The 19,068-nt window shown below is 34.5% G+C and overlaps 1 protein-coding gene across 1 annotated transcript in view; it reads right to left on the minus strand.

Annotated features, from left to right (window-relative positions):
• LOC131846243 (cryptochrome-1) overlaps positions 1-19,068 on the minus strand; it is a 29,298-nt gene that overhangs the window by 4,122 nt on the left and 6,108 nt on the right. Inside the window, exons 2-11 of the mRNA XM_059195499.1 lie at positions 7,764-7,913; positions 6,019-6,165; positions 5,343-5,530; positions 4,755-4,871; positions 4,142-4,275; positions 3,067-3,162; positions 2,661-2,734; positions 2,290-2,416; positions 1,654-1,836; positions 737-904 (exon numbers count right to left, since the gene is read on the minus strand). Coding sequence (XP_059051482.1) covers positions 737-904; positions 1,654-1,836; positions 2,290-2,416; positions 2,661-2,734; positions 3,067-3,162; positions 4,142-4,275; positions 4,755-4,871; positions 5,343-5,530; positions 6,019-6,165; positions 7,764-7,893 — 1,364 coding nt within the window. The 5' untranslated portion in view covers positions 7,894-7,913. The remainder of the gene's footprint in view (positions 1-736; positions 905-1,653; positions 1,837-2,289; positions 2,417-2,660; positions 2,735-3,066; positions 3,163-4,141; positions 4,276-4,754; positions 4,872-5,342; positions 5,531-6,018; positions 6,166-7,763; positions 7,914-19,068) is intronic.

Consider the following 19,068-nt stretch of genomic DNA (forward strand, 5'->3'; position numbering starts at 1 on the left):
AAATTTAAAATATTAGTATAGATGTGCACATATCTTTTTATTGAATCTACACCTATATTGCGATACGTGTCGCCTCTGAACGAAAAATCATCAAGCAATTAATAGTGCTCGGATAGTCTAAAAGTATAGTGATGACTGTTCGACGATCAAGTTGCGACTTATCGTGTTGTAGGCTGGTGTCGCAATATGTGTGTGGTTTATATGCTTATTCTTTCCTGCATAAAAGCCTATTCGCGCGTGAAAGAGCGTACATGTAAAGACAGCTAATGAAACTTCCGCGACATAACATCTAATTTGTTAGATCAATGAGAATGACTGATAGTTTTATATATTCTATTATCCATGTTTCAAATATGAATATTCTTTTTATATAATTGGTTTATATACACTTCTGTCGTCGCCCCTCCGATATCCCCCGATCGAAATTATAACGGCCTGCCCGAGGTTCGAACCCCCTATAGGTGCCCTCAGATTAAAGTCGTTTCCGTCAGGCGGGAGTTGGCCTTCTGCCGCTCCATAAGTTCTTCGGCGGGTTTGGACCGCCATCTGCCACTCGCCCCCTATCGTTCGGTAAAGCTGTAAGGGCCAGCTGCGGCCAACAGCATTAGAGTAGTACGCAAAAAAAACTTCTGTCGATGTGCCCTGCTATAATAAACGTCTATAAACATCTCTTTATTCTCATTTATTATTAGGTACTTAATTCAATGAAATATATATATATGGCTAGGGGACTCACATGTATTGTACGGGCATGCGGCCGAGTTCGGACACGTAGCGGCGCACATACTCCCCGCTGGGGTCGAGCCTCTGTCCGAGTCTCACGGGGCACGCGCAATCCCCAGAGTCAAGCAGCGCCTCGAACGCACTCGAGGAGACCCACATCCAGTTACCCGCGCACACCGACCTTATATAATAACAACAACCTTATATAATATAACATTTTTTTTAAGTTTTCTTTCTGGTTATTTAAGTTTTTATTTTTTATATAAAAAAAACGTAATAGAAAAATTATACTATATTTTTTTTATGCTACGATGGTAGTAAAAAATTACACGGTCAATCTGATGGTAAACGGTTATTGTAGTATTTTTTTATGCTATGATGGTGGCAATCAAGCATACGGCCCATCTGATGGTAAACAGTTACCGTAGCCTATGAACCACCAGTATCACGTGCGCGTTGCCGACCCTTAAGAAACCTTACCTATACCCTTCTTGAAAAACCCCATGCTGTAGTCTCGTGGGAAAACCTACACACCTGAAACACTAGTTTCGTCCGTGTGAAATTGATAGCCTATGTATTATCCCAATGTAAGCTATATTTGGTAAAGTTTCATTAGAATCCATTCACTAGTTTTTGCGTGAAAGAGTAAAAAACTTAATATAAAATAAGTTATACGTACGATACATCTATATATGTATGTATATACCTAGATGTGAATGTCTAATGTATCTAGGTAGGTAAGTATTAAGAAAACTGAGCTAAATCTTGCCAACAAACTGTTCTGCAATTTGGCGAGTCTTCGTATAAAAATAAATGTATCTATATTCTAATAAATATACGTCATAATAGCAAGAAATTACTCTACCTTTTATGTGTGCCCTTTAAGGCAAATATGTTTTTTATCTATCTAACTAGTATCTATCAACTTACCAGTCGGCATCCAGCAGGTACTTGAGGAAGTGGTTCAGTCCGTGTTCCCATGATAGCCACAGTGTTCCTCTGGTGAGGAAGGAGGCGACAGTATTGCGTACGGCATGGTGCAGCCAACCTTCTGTGCGGAGCTGGCGCATTGCCGCATCCACGAATGGAAATCCAGTCCGACCCTCGATCCATCTGAGGAGTTATACAAAATTCAAATATGATTTATTAAAAAACATACCGTTACTGACTATCTCAGATGATGATTGTCACGAGGCATTATCGACTGTCGTGATACCGTGGTACTAAACAACTGAAATAAATAACTAATAAATAATCCTGGACAATTAACACAGTGCCATCTAGTTCTACGGTAAGAAGAGCTTGTGTTATAGGTACCAGACGACTGATATAAATACTTAGATATTTTTTTGTAAATACATACATAATATGTATAGAAAACACCCAGACCGATAAAAACAATCATACTCATGAATACAAATGTTTGCATCGTGCTAGGAATCGAACCCGCGACCATCGGAAGTAAAGCAGTGTGCTCAACCGCTAGATCACCGTCAAGTATAATTTATACAGTCTCCCACTAGTACACATTAAAGCAGGTTGAAACAGCACTCCATTAAAAATTACCTCTGCAATTCGTCGCCCTCAGGGTTCTTCCACGGGATGTCCAAACAAATAGGGTTGCCAGCCATTTGTCCGTAGTTAGGGTTGTTCACGCTCATCGTGTAGAAATATTCTCGCCATATTAATTGACCTGCGTAAATTTCATTGAAATTATAAATGTTGTCATATTTTGGAAATTAATTAAAAAAATACCAGTTGAGTTTTTGCCAGTTTCTTTTAACTGAAAGTAGCTAGTCGAATTGGATCATAGAGAACTAAGGATAGTGATAAAAACGAACATAAACTATTTCTTATCTAATAACGACGAGACGAAATTATGGATGAATGCAGTATATTATTTGAGTATATTATTTTGTATATATTTCAACATTTACCTGTAATAAAGTGGGTTGCTGCTAGGCGTCCTTGGTGTACTTTATGAAATAAATCCTGAACACTCCAATAAAACCTGGAATAAAAAAATATTGTTAAATATTGCAGTTCGTTGAGCGCAGGACGGTGCACCATTCCATAACAATATTTTTGTTATGAGTGATTATAAAAGCTGTTTTGCCTTTCCTTAGGTCAAAAACAATATTTTACATATCACACCTTTTTCAATAAAATGCTAAAGCTCGAAGAAATCTATGTTTTGATATTTTTTAGTTAATGCAGTTTATTTCTACGTGCAAATTATGAATTTACAGTAATAAATATTGAAGGAATAATGTTACTGAAACTCTTACGTACTGGTACTTAATCGAATACCTACTTATCAAATTTTCTTAATCTCAATCTCACCTTCTGACTGATAAGCATCCAAATCGCAGCGCTGGACTCAGGGATATAGGGGGCCCGAGCAGATCCGGGTTCCCATGTGTGGGCAAGTATGAACCCCTAGAAATACGCATACATTTTTTATGAAATTGGTAAACAAGCTTCTGTTGCCCATTCTTTCGTTCATAATTTAAGACCCATGCTCTTGACCGTGGACTTCCATTCTTCCATCAAACTCATTACATATGGATACGACACGATACCAATTTTGTCTTTAATTTGCTTGATGTATCTGTGCCTTAGTCTTCCTCTCTCCCTCTTTCCTTCTATTTTTCCCTCAATAAATACATCGTGCCGTCCTAATATTTTCCCTATTGCCCAAAACCCTTAATAAAATAAAGAAGATTGAAGGAAGCATAAGAAGCTTATGATAGATAAATTATTAATCAAATGAAAGACCACATGATGGAAAATGGTCATCGTCGTCCATCTACATGAGCAGAACCACGGATATTACAAATTGAATTTTGATAAGGTTTTGTAACATGCAATATCTCAAATCAAATAAAAAATCATTTATTCATATATGACATTTTAGCCACTCATAATCGTCAAGTTTTTAGTATAATTTTTCCCTACCGTTTAATTCAATACACAGATTCACTTGAGAAGAACTGGCATGAAGCTCAACTATATTTATTCTCTATAAAAGCCAATTTATTTACATTATGTACTTATGTAGGTGTCTTTGTCTAACATTAAATGATTCCATGCATGAATTCCATGATTCATTGCCATGCATGTTTGTCTTTAAGTAATTGTTTTGTGAACAATAAATAGGCTTTGCTTAATAAATATGACTTAACATATGTTTTAAATATATTTAAAGGTAATTCCAGTATATCCTTTGGTATCTTATTGTAAAATTTTATAACCATACCAATAAAAGACTCATTGACTTTTTCTAAACAATACTTAGGAACTGCAAATTTATCTTTGATTCTAATATTATATTAATATTACTAAAATTCCCTACCATATCTCATTCAAACCTTACAAAATACTGTTGTGGAACTAACAGAGACCACTTTGATAATACCTGCAAAACGTCTGGTATTCCACTGCGAGTCGCTGTTCCATCTGCTTCAGCGCAGTCGTCTCACCCCCCACCCAGCGTATCATGCGTATGTCCTCGTTCTCCAAAAACACCCCCAGATCCTCAGGCTTTGGAGTCTGGAAGATATTAATTGTTTTTTAATAGTGTGAATGTCAAAACGTTATGAAAAAGTAATCAGGTAACTATATTATATTGGGGGAGGGAAGAGTATATTATTAATAATGGGTAGTAGTGGTCCCATTGCTAGCATTGTACCAGCTTGTCTTCCTTTGAAGCTTTCTATACTGAAATAAACAGTTTTAGTATTTTCACTCATTCATTCATTCAAGATTCTTCAATAGTGCTGATATTCCATATACTCCCATCCTGCGATGATGTACAGTCACTATAAAAATTACGTAAAATTTTGCCGAAACTCCTGAACGGATACAGGCCTTCCGGTGCCGGTTGAGACTTCGAGCGAGCCCTTTTGCCCGGCTTCTACTCCGGGGGCAATAACCCCTGGCGTCTGGGTCGAAGCCTAATAGGCAGGTACTAACTTCTAAACTAAAACTCCTTTCAAATATTAAAAATACAATTATATTTTAAGTTATACCTTATCAAAAACGGTGAATTCCTCGTGAAAACATTCTGGTAGAAAACCAAACTGGACACCGCACAGTTCGGGATTAGGCACCGGCCGCGGCGGGTCCCCGATGGTTGCAACGGTGTGCTGAATTCAGTAAAAGATAGTTATACGTGATGCAAAAACTTTGTATCTCTTTTTACGAAAATTTCGCAAACAGAGGTGTATGACATTTGGCACACTTATTGTTTATGTAGAGGAGTGCAGAATGCTAATATTTCTTTTTAAATTATGCATAAAAAATACATTACCCGCACTACCATGTTTTTAACATAGAAGTATATTATCATTGACAATAGAAACTTAATAATGTTCAAACTTATAATTTTCATTAATTATGTTCGAATTTCGGACATTATGCAACCCTTTTTTCGAACTATTCTAATGCAGTAGGGCGAAGCTAGTCTTTTCTGCTTTACCGAACGACAGGGGGCGAGTGCAGATGGCACTCCATACCCGCGGAAGTATTTAAAGAGTGGATCGATCGGAGGGGCTAGAAATAGCTGAGACAGAAGGTTTCTGCGGGATATTAATTAACTTCTTTATAATATTACTTACCAGAAACATTTGGTACGTGAGCGGCGGGATACCACCATTGGCGCGTATGACAGTACCAGGCTCCCATAGAGTGTGAGAGACGTGTTCGCGGCATGTCACGCCGATCTCCCGACACGCTGCCTTCACGCTGTCGTCGCGGGCGCGCCACACTGGCTCGCAGTCCTGCTCGAAACACAACTTGCGGATACCTGGTCCACATACAGGAATAAAATTAAGGCAAATATCGTCGTATTTGGAAAACCAAAGATACGTATTTTTATAATATTATCTAATATATAACACTACTCTGACACTATTAGCTCCCTAATACAGATGGCACTCCAAATCCGCTGAAGGGCTCATGGAGCAGCTCAAGGCCAACTCCTGCCTGATAGATAGGACTTTTGTACCTCTAGATATACCTCGGCTCAAGCAGTCGTATCGATCTCTTAAATACATAAGTATTTAAAAAGTATTTGTAAAATATATAGAAACTAGCTACTCGCCGGGATAATATATGTACATATAAACCTTCCCCTTGAATCACTCTATCTATTAAAAAAACCGCAACAAAATCCGGTGCGTAGTTTTAAAGATTTAAGCATACATAGGGACGGACAGACAGCGACTGCGACTTTATTTTATAATATGTAATGATGATGATACAGTCTATGGTATTGTGTCGTAGAATACCTACCGAATTCCTCCCACAACCTCCTTATAATGTCGGTGGGTTTGCCTTTAATCATAAACAGTCTCCCTCCATGCTTCTTAAATTGGGTATCCAGGTCATCCAAAGCTTCTAGCAGGTATCTCATACGATTGTAGCCGACTAACTTAGTACCTGCAATAAAAAGTAAGTTCAACTAAAATATGACTAGGTATAACCTAAACAACTGGCAGCTACCTTGGACAAAGAATTAGTCTAGCTATTCAAAGAGGGAACGCTGCCAGTATCTTCGGAACGTTGCCTAAAGGGACCCCTTTTAATTATATATTTTAGACATCATATAATTTTTTTTTAAGCTTTTTAATTTTAGGTTCTTAGTTGTACAATTAGGTTATGTAAATACTAGTTATATAATAATATGTATATTAGTAAACCTAAAAATGATGCCGTAAAAATATTCTCTACGTAAAAAAAATAATTACATTACATTAATACATAAAGAATATATGGAAATCGACAATAGAATTTTTTGACATCGGTCATAAATACAGTAAATAGTGGTCACTGATCGAGGATCGAAATTTAATTATTTAAATTATAGTTAAGTTTGAAAATTATTAAAGTTTTATTTTCAAAAACTATACTTCTGTGCGTGTGGCAAATACTTGGTAGAATGTGACAATTCACACATGTAACACATTCTTTTTATTTATTATTTTTATGCATAAGTTTAAATAAAATATTAGCATTCTACACTCTTTGTCTATATTGTATAATAATAATAATATCTCAGGACAATTCACACAGCGCCATCTAGTCCCAGGCTAAGCAGAGCTTATGTTATGGGTAATAGACAAATGATATAAATATGATACATTTTTTTTGTAAATAAATACATATTATACATAGAAACACCCAGACCGATACAAACAATCATACTCATGAATACAAATGTTTGTACCGTGCGAGGAATCGAACCCACGACCATCGGATAGTAAAGCGGTGTGCTAAACCACTAGACCACCGAGGCTGTAAAACTGTATAAACTATTCTAGTTTTTTCATATTTCTCCGTCCGCGCAATTTTCGTATAATGGGGTACATAGTTTTTGCTCCATGTATTAGTATATTGATATATATTCATAGGGCAAACCTGATCACTACTATATAAATATTTACTAATAATTGTATATAACAAATGATTTGTTTACAATATCTGATAACTTAAAATGCGAGGGCAATGCTGCCGATAAGTAATTTCGGCCCAATTATAAATAGGTATAGTTTTTTTTTTAAATATTCTACAATCTTCTCTTGTTCTTATCATAGAATTGTAAACGAGGTTGTTTAGCTCTTCTATAGAGAATTCCATGAGATAGCAAAAGTAGGTAATTGGTGTGTTATTTGTTTTAACAATTCTTTAATATTTTTTAACATAAAATGACATTTTCCAAGTGATTGGTAGGTATAATAAAAAATATATATATGACTATTCAAAGTACTCGTATTATGTTTATTTGTATAAACAATACTTTTATTTACAAGAAACATGTACTCTAAGAAAGGAAATTCTTAACATTACATGGATCCACCGTGCGGTTACTACTTTGCATACATGCTTATCAATACTCACCGTCACCAGAGCTATTTCTCTCCCTGCCTAGCTCAATCTCGTAGGAGCTGCTTTAGATATACACTCTAGTATATAATTAACTGCAGTTCTAGACAGGCCAAGATCAAGATTTTAATTTAATAAATTATCTAATAATTTACCAGCAGTTTCTCCATCGAAGATGAAGATTGGAAAGAATGGCGCGGATCTGTCTTCAATAGCATCGTGCAGTGACGGGTTGTCGTGTAACCGCAACCCGTGTCTGAACCACAGCACGCTACCCCCTAACATGTTGAGGGGTAACTGGGTTTCTGTGAACAAATAAAAATAAATAAACCTTAAGACTTCATACAGCACCAAATTGTTTATATTTTTTTTATACAACTATAGTGAATACCAAGCATACGGCCTATCTGTTGGTAACGGTTATCGTAGCTTATGGACACCTCAAACGACAGGGGTGTGACAAACAGGCCTAATGTTAAGTGGTAACTATCGTCCATAGAGGGGGAAGGGGAAGTTAGTTATGTGGATTAATGAACCCATTGCTAACATATCAGGTTGAACTCCCACGGGTACCAACCCGTCACGCTACGCTATGTCAACCTGTCATGCTAGCCCCCTGGAAACATTCGTGATAGTTTCCTGGATTTGCCACAATGGACTAACTGACATGACCTCATGTTCATATTCGCCGTAATGTGTATTAAATGTAAAAGTGTTTTATTAGCCAATAAAGTTTATTATTATTATTATATTATCAGCCGCCACTGGTGCCCCGGCAGCGTAAACCGTTAGCGCAGACAGATGCACCATTCCCTTATCATCAAATAAAAAATCGTGTGTATATGTTAAAAAAACAGGGACTTTTATTAATACAATACAAGCCAAATCATATTTTTTTTTATTATTGACTGTCAGAATATTGCAACACGCATATAAAACTGGGATTGTAATTTTTATCAAGTGTATTGCTAAAAGTCTAATGTAAAATGTCGTCTCCATTTCATTTCACCGCAGGAGGTTTCCGTGGGAAGCAAGGGCGAGTCAGTTAGCATTAGCAATGAATTAAAATATTATAATATCCTATAGACGTCATCATTACGTAATTTCTTCTAAACCTATACTTATTAATCATTTTTTTGTTAAGTAGGTTAATTTTTTTAAATTAAATATTTTGTAGTACCATTTTCAGGTGCGGTCGTAAAATATTTTTTTCTTTATTACTGTTAACAATTTTTTATTGATTTGTGAGTTTAGATGGATGTTTATTACTCTTTCAAGCAAAAACTACTGAACGGATTTTGATGAAACTTTCCCGTAATCAGAATAACATTACATAGTATAAAACGAAGTCGCTGTCGCTGTCTGTCTGTCTTGTATGCTTAAATCTTTAAAACTACGCAACGGATTTTGAAGCGAATTGTTTTAATAGATAGAGTGATTCAAGAGCTAGGTTTATATATATAATACATATACACCCGGGCGAAGCCGGGGCGAGTAGCTAGTAGGCTATAAATTTGAAACGGGTGAAACCGCGAGCACAGCTAGTTTTAAAATAAATAAATGAAAATTTGAATAATTGTATTACAACGTTTACAGACATTAACCTTTTAAACTGCAAGATTTTCAGCTACATGAATCAACTCAAAGAAATAATTTGGGTATGCATAAGTAGTAGGTATTCATTGTCTATATATGGCTAGTGTTTTTTTTTGTTTTCTTGAATATTCATATTCCGTAATTTTGTACTTCATCTAATTAATACATTATTAATTCCGCGCTATTTACACAAATATCGAAACATCATTGATTTTGCTACTATTTTTAGATATAGAATTACAAACCATTCAGAGCTGATATTTCTCTATTTGATTTTTCATAATTTGACATAATTTTATCCGTTCTCGTTACATGATTTATTAACTTTTGTAGCAGAGAAAAAAGTTTATACTATACGGGGTAATCTCGCGAACTATTGTTTTGTTTATACTCTTTTTTTGGACCAGATACAAAAAATAATTTAAATAATGAGTTTACATAAACTGATACGATACATAAGGCGATTTTATCTCTAATATCTCTTGCAAACTACCTTTGGGTAGAGAAAGTAACATAAAGATAAGAAGAAGGGTAGGTGTCGCACGTAATGAACATCACTACATCAAACAGCGACAGCGACTTTGTTTTATAAACAAAGTCGCTGTCGCTGTCAGCTGCGCATCGGATTTTGAAGCACTTTTTTTAGTAGATAGAGTGATTCAAGAGAAAGTTTTATATACATAATACATGTGCGAACATACTCGTGCGAAGCCGCGGCGAGTAGCTAGTAAATATATATATTAATGTCATTTTAAAATTATTTTAGTGTTGTATAATATTATAGAGGCATAGACTGTATAGGATAGGATAGGAGTTAGGACCATATATAACATCGCTACAACAAATAGCATTTGAAAAATATTGCAAAAACGAATAAAGTGTGACTCATATAAAATTTCGCCGGTCAACTAGTTTACTTATAAATGCAAATATAAAACGTTATAAAGTACCTAAATCGATAAGAAATGTAGGAATGTTAATTAAATATGACCTTGGTGTGATCTTTATGTAACCATTATGCAATTCTGTGCAACAAATGCAGTTGTATATATTTGTTTATGATTACATCGATAAATAAGGTAACACGAGTGGACTTGCATAATACAATATCCGTAGATAGTACTTTGTTTCGTAGGCATTTTAAATGTAGGTGAATGAGTAACTATGTAATAATATTGCTTCTTATTAAATTAGATACTAGCTATCCATTCCGGCTTCGCCCGGGTGTACATGTATTATACATATAAAACTTCATCTTAAATCACTCTATCTATTAAAAAAACCGCTTCAAAATCCGTGGAGTAGTTTCAAAGATTTAAACATACATAGAGACGGACAGACAGCGACAGCAACTTTGTTTTATACTAATATCCAAGGTGACGTAAGAATACACGTATAAACTCTGTATCTTTACATAGTATATAATAAAATATTTGTGGAAACATATTTTGAAAGTAATGTATGTGTCACGTCAGAAAATGTATACATTTATTTATTTACTAACTGTGCGCTTTCACCCGCATAAAATTTATAGCCTATATGTTATTCTGATGTATAAGCTATATTACTGTAAAGTTTCAATAAAATCCGTTCAGTAGTTTTTGCGTGAAAGTGTAACAAACGTCCATCCATATTCACAAACTTTCGCGTTTATAATATTAATAAGATAATTAATAAGATATCAAAGAGGGAACGCTGCCAGTATCTTCGGAACGTTGCCTAAAGGGACCCCTTTTAATAATATATTTTAGTCATCATATTATTTTTTTTTTTAAGCTTTTTATTTTAGTTCTTAGTTGTACAATTAGGTTAGATAAGATTAAGATTTGAATATAAAATGAAGTCGCTTACGCTGTCTGTTCGTTTAGATCTGTCAAACTATGCAACGGATTTTAATGCAATTTGCCAAATGCAGTAGTATGAGTTCTATATTATAGTTTAATTGTAATTTAAGTACAATTGTAAAAATGAGTGTTCTTAATCGCCAACAAACTGCCAAGCAGTTTGGCGATAATTATGAAAATAAATTGTTTACGTGTAAAGCTTGTACATAATTAAATAAAAAAAAAATAGATAGAGTTATTCGACGGAAAGTTTTATATATATAATACATGTACACTCGTGATAAGCCGGGGCGGATAACTAGTCTAATGTAAAAAATTCTCGCGTAGTGTTTATAACAAAACTCTTCCGAAACGACTAGATCGATTCTTATGAAAGCTTGTGTATGTATTTAGCAGGTTTAGGAATAGGACGTAGACGATTATTAATATGGTTAACCACCCTTATCACTAGGATATCCCTAGTGATAAGGGTTTTTTTTGTTACTTAGACAATAATTTTTATGATTTGGAATTATACACATACAACCTTAAAATATTACCCTTCTACGTCAACCCCTATTTTTAACAGAAATATAAGAGTATATCAACTCATTACCTAGGTACCCCTTTTTACCATAGTAATCGACTTTTTGGATAAATACATATATGGAACTGTGTGGGTGTATGGTTAGTTGAAATAGGCTACGGTAACCGTTTACCATCAGATGGGCCGTATGCTTGTTTGCCACCTACGTGGTATAAAAAAAAATATATACTTTCTTACTCTGTCTATGTAATATTATCTGATCTGTGCTCTGACCAAAAACATTAGAATAGTTCGAATCAATTAAAAAAGAAAAGATAAGTCTGGTAATAAAAACAGTAGTCTTGTTGGCTACCAAGGAAACCAATCAAGTCCTATACAAATGCGCAGCAAATTGTCCAGTGTTGCAGTCACAATAACGTCGACAGGCGATAACCCCTCCGACTAACCCCACCTGTAATTTTAGTCATGAGGATATTTAGTATATATAGTATATATATATAGTAATAATGAAAATCTGAAACCAAAACCATTCTCTCGTAATATGAATTTGAGTGAAGGAATTGAAGATAGTAATATTACTATCTTTAAATATATAAAAATATATATTTATTATCAAATGTAATAATAATAATTTACACAACTTTGAGATGAAGGGGATTGTTAGTAATGTGGATTAATCATCGCATTGCTAGCAATATACCGTTCTGTAAACCATCTTATTAAATTCCTTGTGAATTTGCCACGATGGGCTTATTAACCTGACTTCACGCTTCATTATCGTCTAGTGGGTCAATGTTGCCATTCCTAACCATCCCCTATCCCCCTAGCAATAAACTTACGATTCGCTTTATAATAACCACCGCGTCTCATGGTACATTGCTGGCATGAGGTCAATAGACTTAATTACTAGCAATTTCATTCTCCCATTTTATTATACCATGAATCAACAATCAGGCATAAGGCCCATGTCATGGTAAATGGTTACCGTAGCCTATGGACGCCTGAAACACCAGGAATGTCACGTACACGTAGCCGACCCCTAAGAAAACTTCTAAAAAGTCTCTAGAGAAAACTTTGATAGATAACCCATTCCGCAATTTCGCAAGTCAGGCAAGAAAAATATAGGAACCCAACGTGGCGGAGGTAAACTACCGCTTTATTTTAAACAATTTGATTTGTCATTGTGTTTACATCTCTACAAAGTTGATCAGAAATAAAGTCTTCACCGTCGCCTACATTCAAACTGCCTCCAAATATATTTTGAGAAAAAACACAATAACTTTAATATGCTATGACAATGACACTAATTTTAACCCGTGATTCTTTTATTACAATAAATAATTCTTCACTCGGAGTAAGTCCTTATGGAAACCCGTCGCCCCATGGAAGGTGAAAGGGTACTGCGGTACTCTTAGCGGCTAAAAACCCTAAGGTGATCCGTCTCGTCACCATATATTTATAACCCAATTTCATCCCCTTGTAAGAGTAATTTGTAGAAGTAAGTGTAAAAAATAAATATGCATACTACAATTATCTTAATAATAACCTACATCTATTTTAATTGATTTTAATTAAAAAAAAGGAGTATATGTACTATCGACAATAGTGTACATTAAACATAGTGTGTGTATTGTTATGCCTGCATTCGTGATACAATATCACGAATGCAGGCATAGCAAAGAAAGAAAGAAAAATATCATTATAAAGCATAGGTTATTTTTATCACAAAAAGTATAGTAAGTCATGGTTAAGAGCTATTATATTAGCAATAATTCTGAATAAAAACACAAAAAAATATACAAAAAATTTTTAACCGTTATGGGTGATAACAGTCGGTATGTGCCTACCAATCTATAACAAAATACATCATAATTGATTCAGCGGATTACGCGTGAAAATTCAACAAACCAGCTCATGTTCGTATTAATAATATTTGGTACAATTGAAAGCAAAACCGAGGCATTATAAAATCTATATCACTATCAACAAACGACGCAAGTGTTTTAAGAACAACTCATTAGGACAATTTCATACGAGTTGTTCTTTTAAGAACGAAAATTAAAACATTAGCCATCAAATAATCAACTAAGAACTTACCTTATTTACTTCCAATATATCACAGAAACCTCCACAATACAGACTCGAGTTTAAAACAAAGAGAATGTACAACAAAAATAAACAGAACACGTTTCTAAATAATATACATTCTTAGTGCTAATTGCATATTATTTCATGGCGATATACATGTCACCACTGTACGCGACGCGAGAGCAAACTGAACTGAAAGCTACTCATTTCGTATCAACAGTAGGTTATAGGTATTTCAATAGGAAACAATTTTCCTCTAGTAGAATGTTCCATGCGGCGCATTTACTAAGTACATACAGTGTACTTTGTAAGGATGCTGCGAAGTTATAGGGATACTTGGTTGATTTCGGATCTTATTTCTCAACTCATGTTCCATTTACGCCAGACAGACCCGGGATCTTCATTTTTTTGAAGCGAGACAAAAACTGAGATATATCCCCCCACCCCCGACAGTTCCCCCTCCCCCACCGCCCAATATTTTTACATATTAACTACAATATGTCGAATTAGGATTGCCGTTAATTTATATTTACCTCTGCTGCTAGTTCGCATTGCTTTAAGTGTTCTACCGAATATACAACGGACTGTATTCTGAAGAATTGTTTGACACGATGCCCACGGCAATGCCGGCCTGCACGGCCGTTTGCCATCACTCCTCTCGCCATTGACCAGGAATTTATACCCACACGCTCGAACCTAAGTAGTCTTCAATACGGTTTCAGAGGAGCTTCCTCCCTCGTACACTTAGATTGACGAATGAACTACCTGCCGAGGTTTTGTCCAGAGACTACAGCCTGGGGATTTTCAAGAAGGGTATACTAAGGTTTCTCATGGGTCGGCAACGCGCACGTGACACCCCTGATGTTCAGGTGTCCATAGGCTACGGTAACTGTTTACATTTACGATATCAGATGGCGAGTTTGTTTGCCACCATTGTAATATAAAAAAGTGTGTGTGTCTCTTGTTCGTGCCGGGATAATAAAAATATAAGTAAGTATAAATATCACGTCATATAATCTGTACAATTGTGAAAAATCTGTAAAATAGTGGTAACATCAAATTAAGTATATATAATAGTGATCCTTTTTGAAAACATTACGCAAACAACGCTCCAGCAGAACTCTATTTAATAAGTAAACTTAGCAATTACGCGTCCATAGATTTATAACAGCGTTGGTAGTACAATGCAACAAGCAACCTTTCAAACTAGAGGTTTCTGAAGCCGAATAGAAAGGAACGAATAAAATCTTATTAGTCGAAACGTTGTATGTTTTCATATAAAGTACTCATAACTACATAAGGTTTTTTATTCAGGCAGGTACTTTACAAACAAGCGATGGTCTAAGTTAACGATATTTTTTTATTTATCGAATTTCAGACTAACTATTTAAAACCTCCATGAAAAACGTGCTACTATAGAAATTTTCTACAATTAACTAATTATATTGGATAAAATGTTATCCATATTATAAGCATAAAGAGCCTCATATACATTAGAGCAAATATCGTCCGTCCGACGGATTGTCCGCTCCAGAGATACTGGACATCATTGCACTGCTGCGGACCCAGTGCTTCTGGACGTGGACATAGACTTAGATACATGAATTGAAAGGATATATATTGTAATTTACAAGTTGTTTACTAATATGATATGGATGGATGACGGAATCAAATTAATAATTTTTTTAAAAAGTTGTATTAACTTATACACGACGTTACACTATAACAGATTTTCTTTTTAATATGAAAAATGAAAAACTCGATTATCACCAAAAAAGGACATATCTTTCGCTCTCTTTAAAAAATACAGGATAATTTTTTGACACAGTTTAAACAAGCTTCATATTTATTTTTATTTAGACTTAATACTGTACTTAGTAGATATTTTAAAATGAATATGCTCTGTTAGTTTTGTCAGTTAAATTTATAATTTTAAATGCTTAAACCTTTTATTTGAAAATTTACTTTTATTAGTTTGTTATCAAATGGAATTGTGAGTTAACTGGCTTATACTTATATTTGTTAATTAAAAAAAAATAGAAACAAAGACATTTTTTATATAGGTACTTATTATGACATTAATTATTATATTCTATCAACTCAGTTGAAGTTTCATTATACAAGAAACTTGGCTTGTTGTTCTTTTCAAACAAATATCGTAACTACAATGTTACATTAAAATTTTGTGTAAATACAATAACTATATATAAAAAAAGTAAATAAGAGTCAAAATATTACAATAAACTTAACAATCATTACCTGGCGCGGTTTGCTCTTTTTAAATGAGAATTTGTTAAATTTGATTACTTGTGTTGTAATGTTTTGTGCAAATAAAAAATAAAAAAATTGTAAAATAAAAAAAAACACAACATTAGTCTTTGTTTACTGCAGTCGGGTAAAGCTGACAAGTTATTTGGCGGATGGCGGAGTAAACATCAGTTGCGTCAGATGTCTACATATTTAACATAATAGTCCCAAAGCCACAACTTCTGAAGTAGTTTTATTATTTTTTATTGAGGGTTTTGGACTATTGTCAGGTGCTAAGACCTATAGCACTGACCTGCATAGATCTATTGTGCTCGCCCTTTTTCAAAATTCACTACCTGGACCAGTCAGAGCCAAGACTTGAAATATTCTTAGGAGCGATGGTTTAGAAGTAGAGCGATCGGAAGTAAACCTATTACCATCGGAAGTAATACCACGTCACGGTGGTCAACGCCCTCAAATTTAATGATATAGCTTATCTTATACATCAGAATAACATATGGCGCGGGTGAAACCACGAGCACAGCTAATTGGTCATATTAACCTGTTGCTGGCTCGCGGACTATAACTGCTATCTATTCTGAATTATTTAAAGGTTCATGTTCATACAGATGAGCGTCGCTTTGTCTAAAACAAAGGAAAAAGCATCTCATACCATTGTTAAACAGACGCATTTTAAGAGATAGATAGATCTATTGCATTTTAAGAATGAAGTTGATTTGCAATTCAATCCAATTCAAATCAGTTGTTTATTGCAACACATGTTGAGCCTATTACATCGGATTCATGTAATATTGAGAAGTGTCCATTTGAGGGCATAAAATTAACATTTTATTATTACATGTATAATAGATTTTATTTAAATTATATTTCAACTTTCAAGTTATTCCTTATGAGATCTGACTGAGTCTGGACTCTGAACTAGCTTTAACCTTTTCTACAGGTCTCCAGCCTCTCTCCGAGACCTTACTGTAGTATGTCTTTAAAAATATTAATAAATATGTTTCTGAGCTGAAGTTTTTCTAAGCTAACTTAAGGTGTGGAGTATATTATAGTTAGTGGTATGTGTGTGTACATGAAACCTCTAAGTGTGTGATGAAGTGAATGCGTGTGTGTGTGTGTGTGCATAAAAGAGATGACACGATGACATTTGTAGTTAGGAGTATGATTGTCTGTATATGTATATGTACACATATCCTCGTTCTTCTTGTGATGTAAAAGATTTCCGAATAAGCGGTAGATTATAGAAATAAGTATGACTATTCAAATGTGCCTAAATTTAAGAATATTAAAATACAAAAATTCTAGTATATTCTATAAACTTGGGTGCTTTCTATGTGTGTCTATTACGTATTTACAAAATTTGTATATAAGCGTTTTTATCACTTATCTAATACCCGTACTACAAGCTCTACGCACGGTACAAAAAATGAAACAAACATAACAAATATGCCTTCACGACTGTGATTCTAGATTGGATAGTCCGAGGCAGGAAAAGCTATCGACGTCGTAGTGCACGCAACACTTTATGTGCCCAAATTTCACTAGCTATGTGTGAATTTACCGTCGTTATCTCAGAATACTTGATATACGTATTTCCATCTCCCGAAAAGTCAGAATTATAAATTGACCAACAAAGTTTTTTTACGATTTATTTAATCTCAAAAATTTTACCTCCTGACTTTTTTGCGTAAGTTCAAGCAGTAACCACTAGGTCTTTTGTTTATTCATTTTATTTGTTTCTCTATTGTGTTTAATTTCTCTTTTTTTAAAAGTTTTAATTGTTTAATGTGTTTCTCTGGATGTAACCACTAGGTCACGAGTTCACGACGCATTAAAAAATAACTGTCTATAAAGTGAAATATTTAAAATACAATAAATATATAGAAACGAATGCCTACGATTAGCTATAAATAACAGAAATGGAACATGTTATAAAACGACTAGAGGCAAAAAAGAATTATGTCACCGCCAGACGTCATGACGAATAGAAAAATATAAACGAAACGCAGAGTAAATCTTTCAGTATCAGCATGCAGCCTCCGCTGTATCGATCTCCAAAGTACCTATATTGTTATGACGCAACTTTGTTATATCTGCTAACGCAACTGTCTGTAGAAGTACTAGGCGTGGTAAACAGTACCTACTAGTGTCGGGGGAAGCTGTTTTTTTTTAATGGATAATAATAGTATAGTTACTGAGAAAGTCGAAAGACAGTTTTAAAAAATAAACAATTATTTCAATGTTAACACGATGAAGACCGCATTGAATAGTCTTATTTCTCGCATAGGGACCGGCATTTTTACGTATTTTATATTTAAATATGCTTTTAGTATACAATAATTTAAGGTAGATATTATTTAACCCCTAAATGTATTTTAATTAATGTGCCCACGGTAATTTTCCAGTCCCAACGTGTAAATTTACTTTCGTTGCGAAGTGACCCACCGGGCAGAAAAGCGCGTCTTATGTGAAGATCGGAAATAGATTAACTTTTCCATTCCTTGTATCTTAGTCGAAACCGCGAGTAATATACAAACATAATATATCATCATCTGCTTTTTCCTTATCCCATTTATTTGGGGTAATAATAAACTTGAACTTGGCTATTCTAGACATATAATATATAAATATAAACATAGTTATGTAAATACTAGTAATAAATTTAAATTAATATATTATAATAAAATATAAACACAATATATAATAATACAATAAATTAATTATTAATACAGAAAGCTAACACGGCGATTTCAGAACTGTTCTTAAGAACTGTATTTGTCAAACTGTAACAGTAGCTATGCTGTCGGGGCACCAGTGAAGGATGATAAGACGCGAGTGAGGTCTACTCCGTTGGCCCGTCATAACAAATTCACTAGCAATTTATAATGACAGTTTCCAGGGGTACCGCGTGGAGGTTAATCTCACATGGTACATTGCTAGCAATGGAGTTATTAATTCTCATCACTACAATCCCCTTCCCCTCTTGAAAGTGATTAGTAACTTATATTCGACGCGGAGTCGTAACGTGGACTGACTCTACAGTGAACTTAAATCTATGTTATGTGGATATGTACCTAAACCAATGGAAGGGTGCTGTTGACAAAAATATTATAAGTATAGGCACAAGTCTATCAATGG

This window comes from Achroia grisella, unplaced genomic scaffold (genome assembly GCF_030625045.1).
Source record: "Achroia grisella isolate CSIRO2021 unplaced genomic scaffold, CSIRO_AGI_Agris_v1 utg509, whole genome shotgun sequence".
In the NCBI taxonomy this organism is placed as follows: Eukaryota; Metazoa; Arthropoda; class Insecta; order Lepidoptera; family Pyralidae; genus Achroia; species Achroia grisella.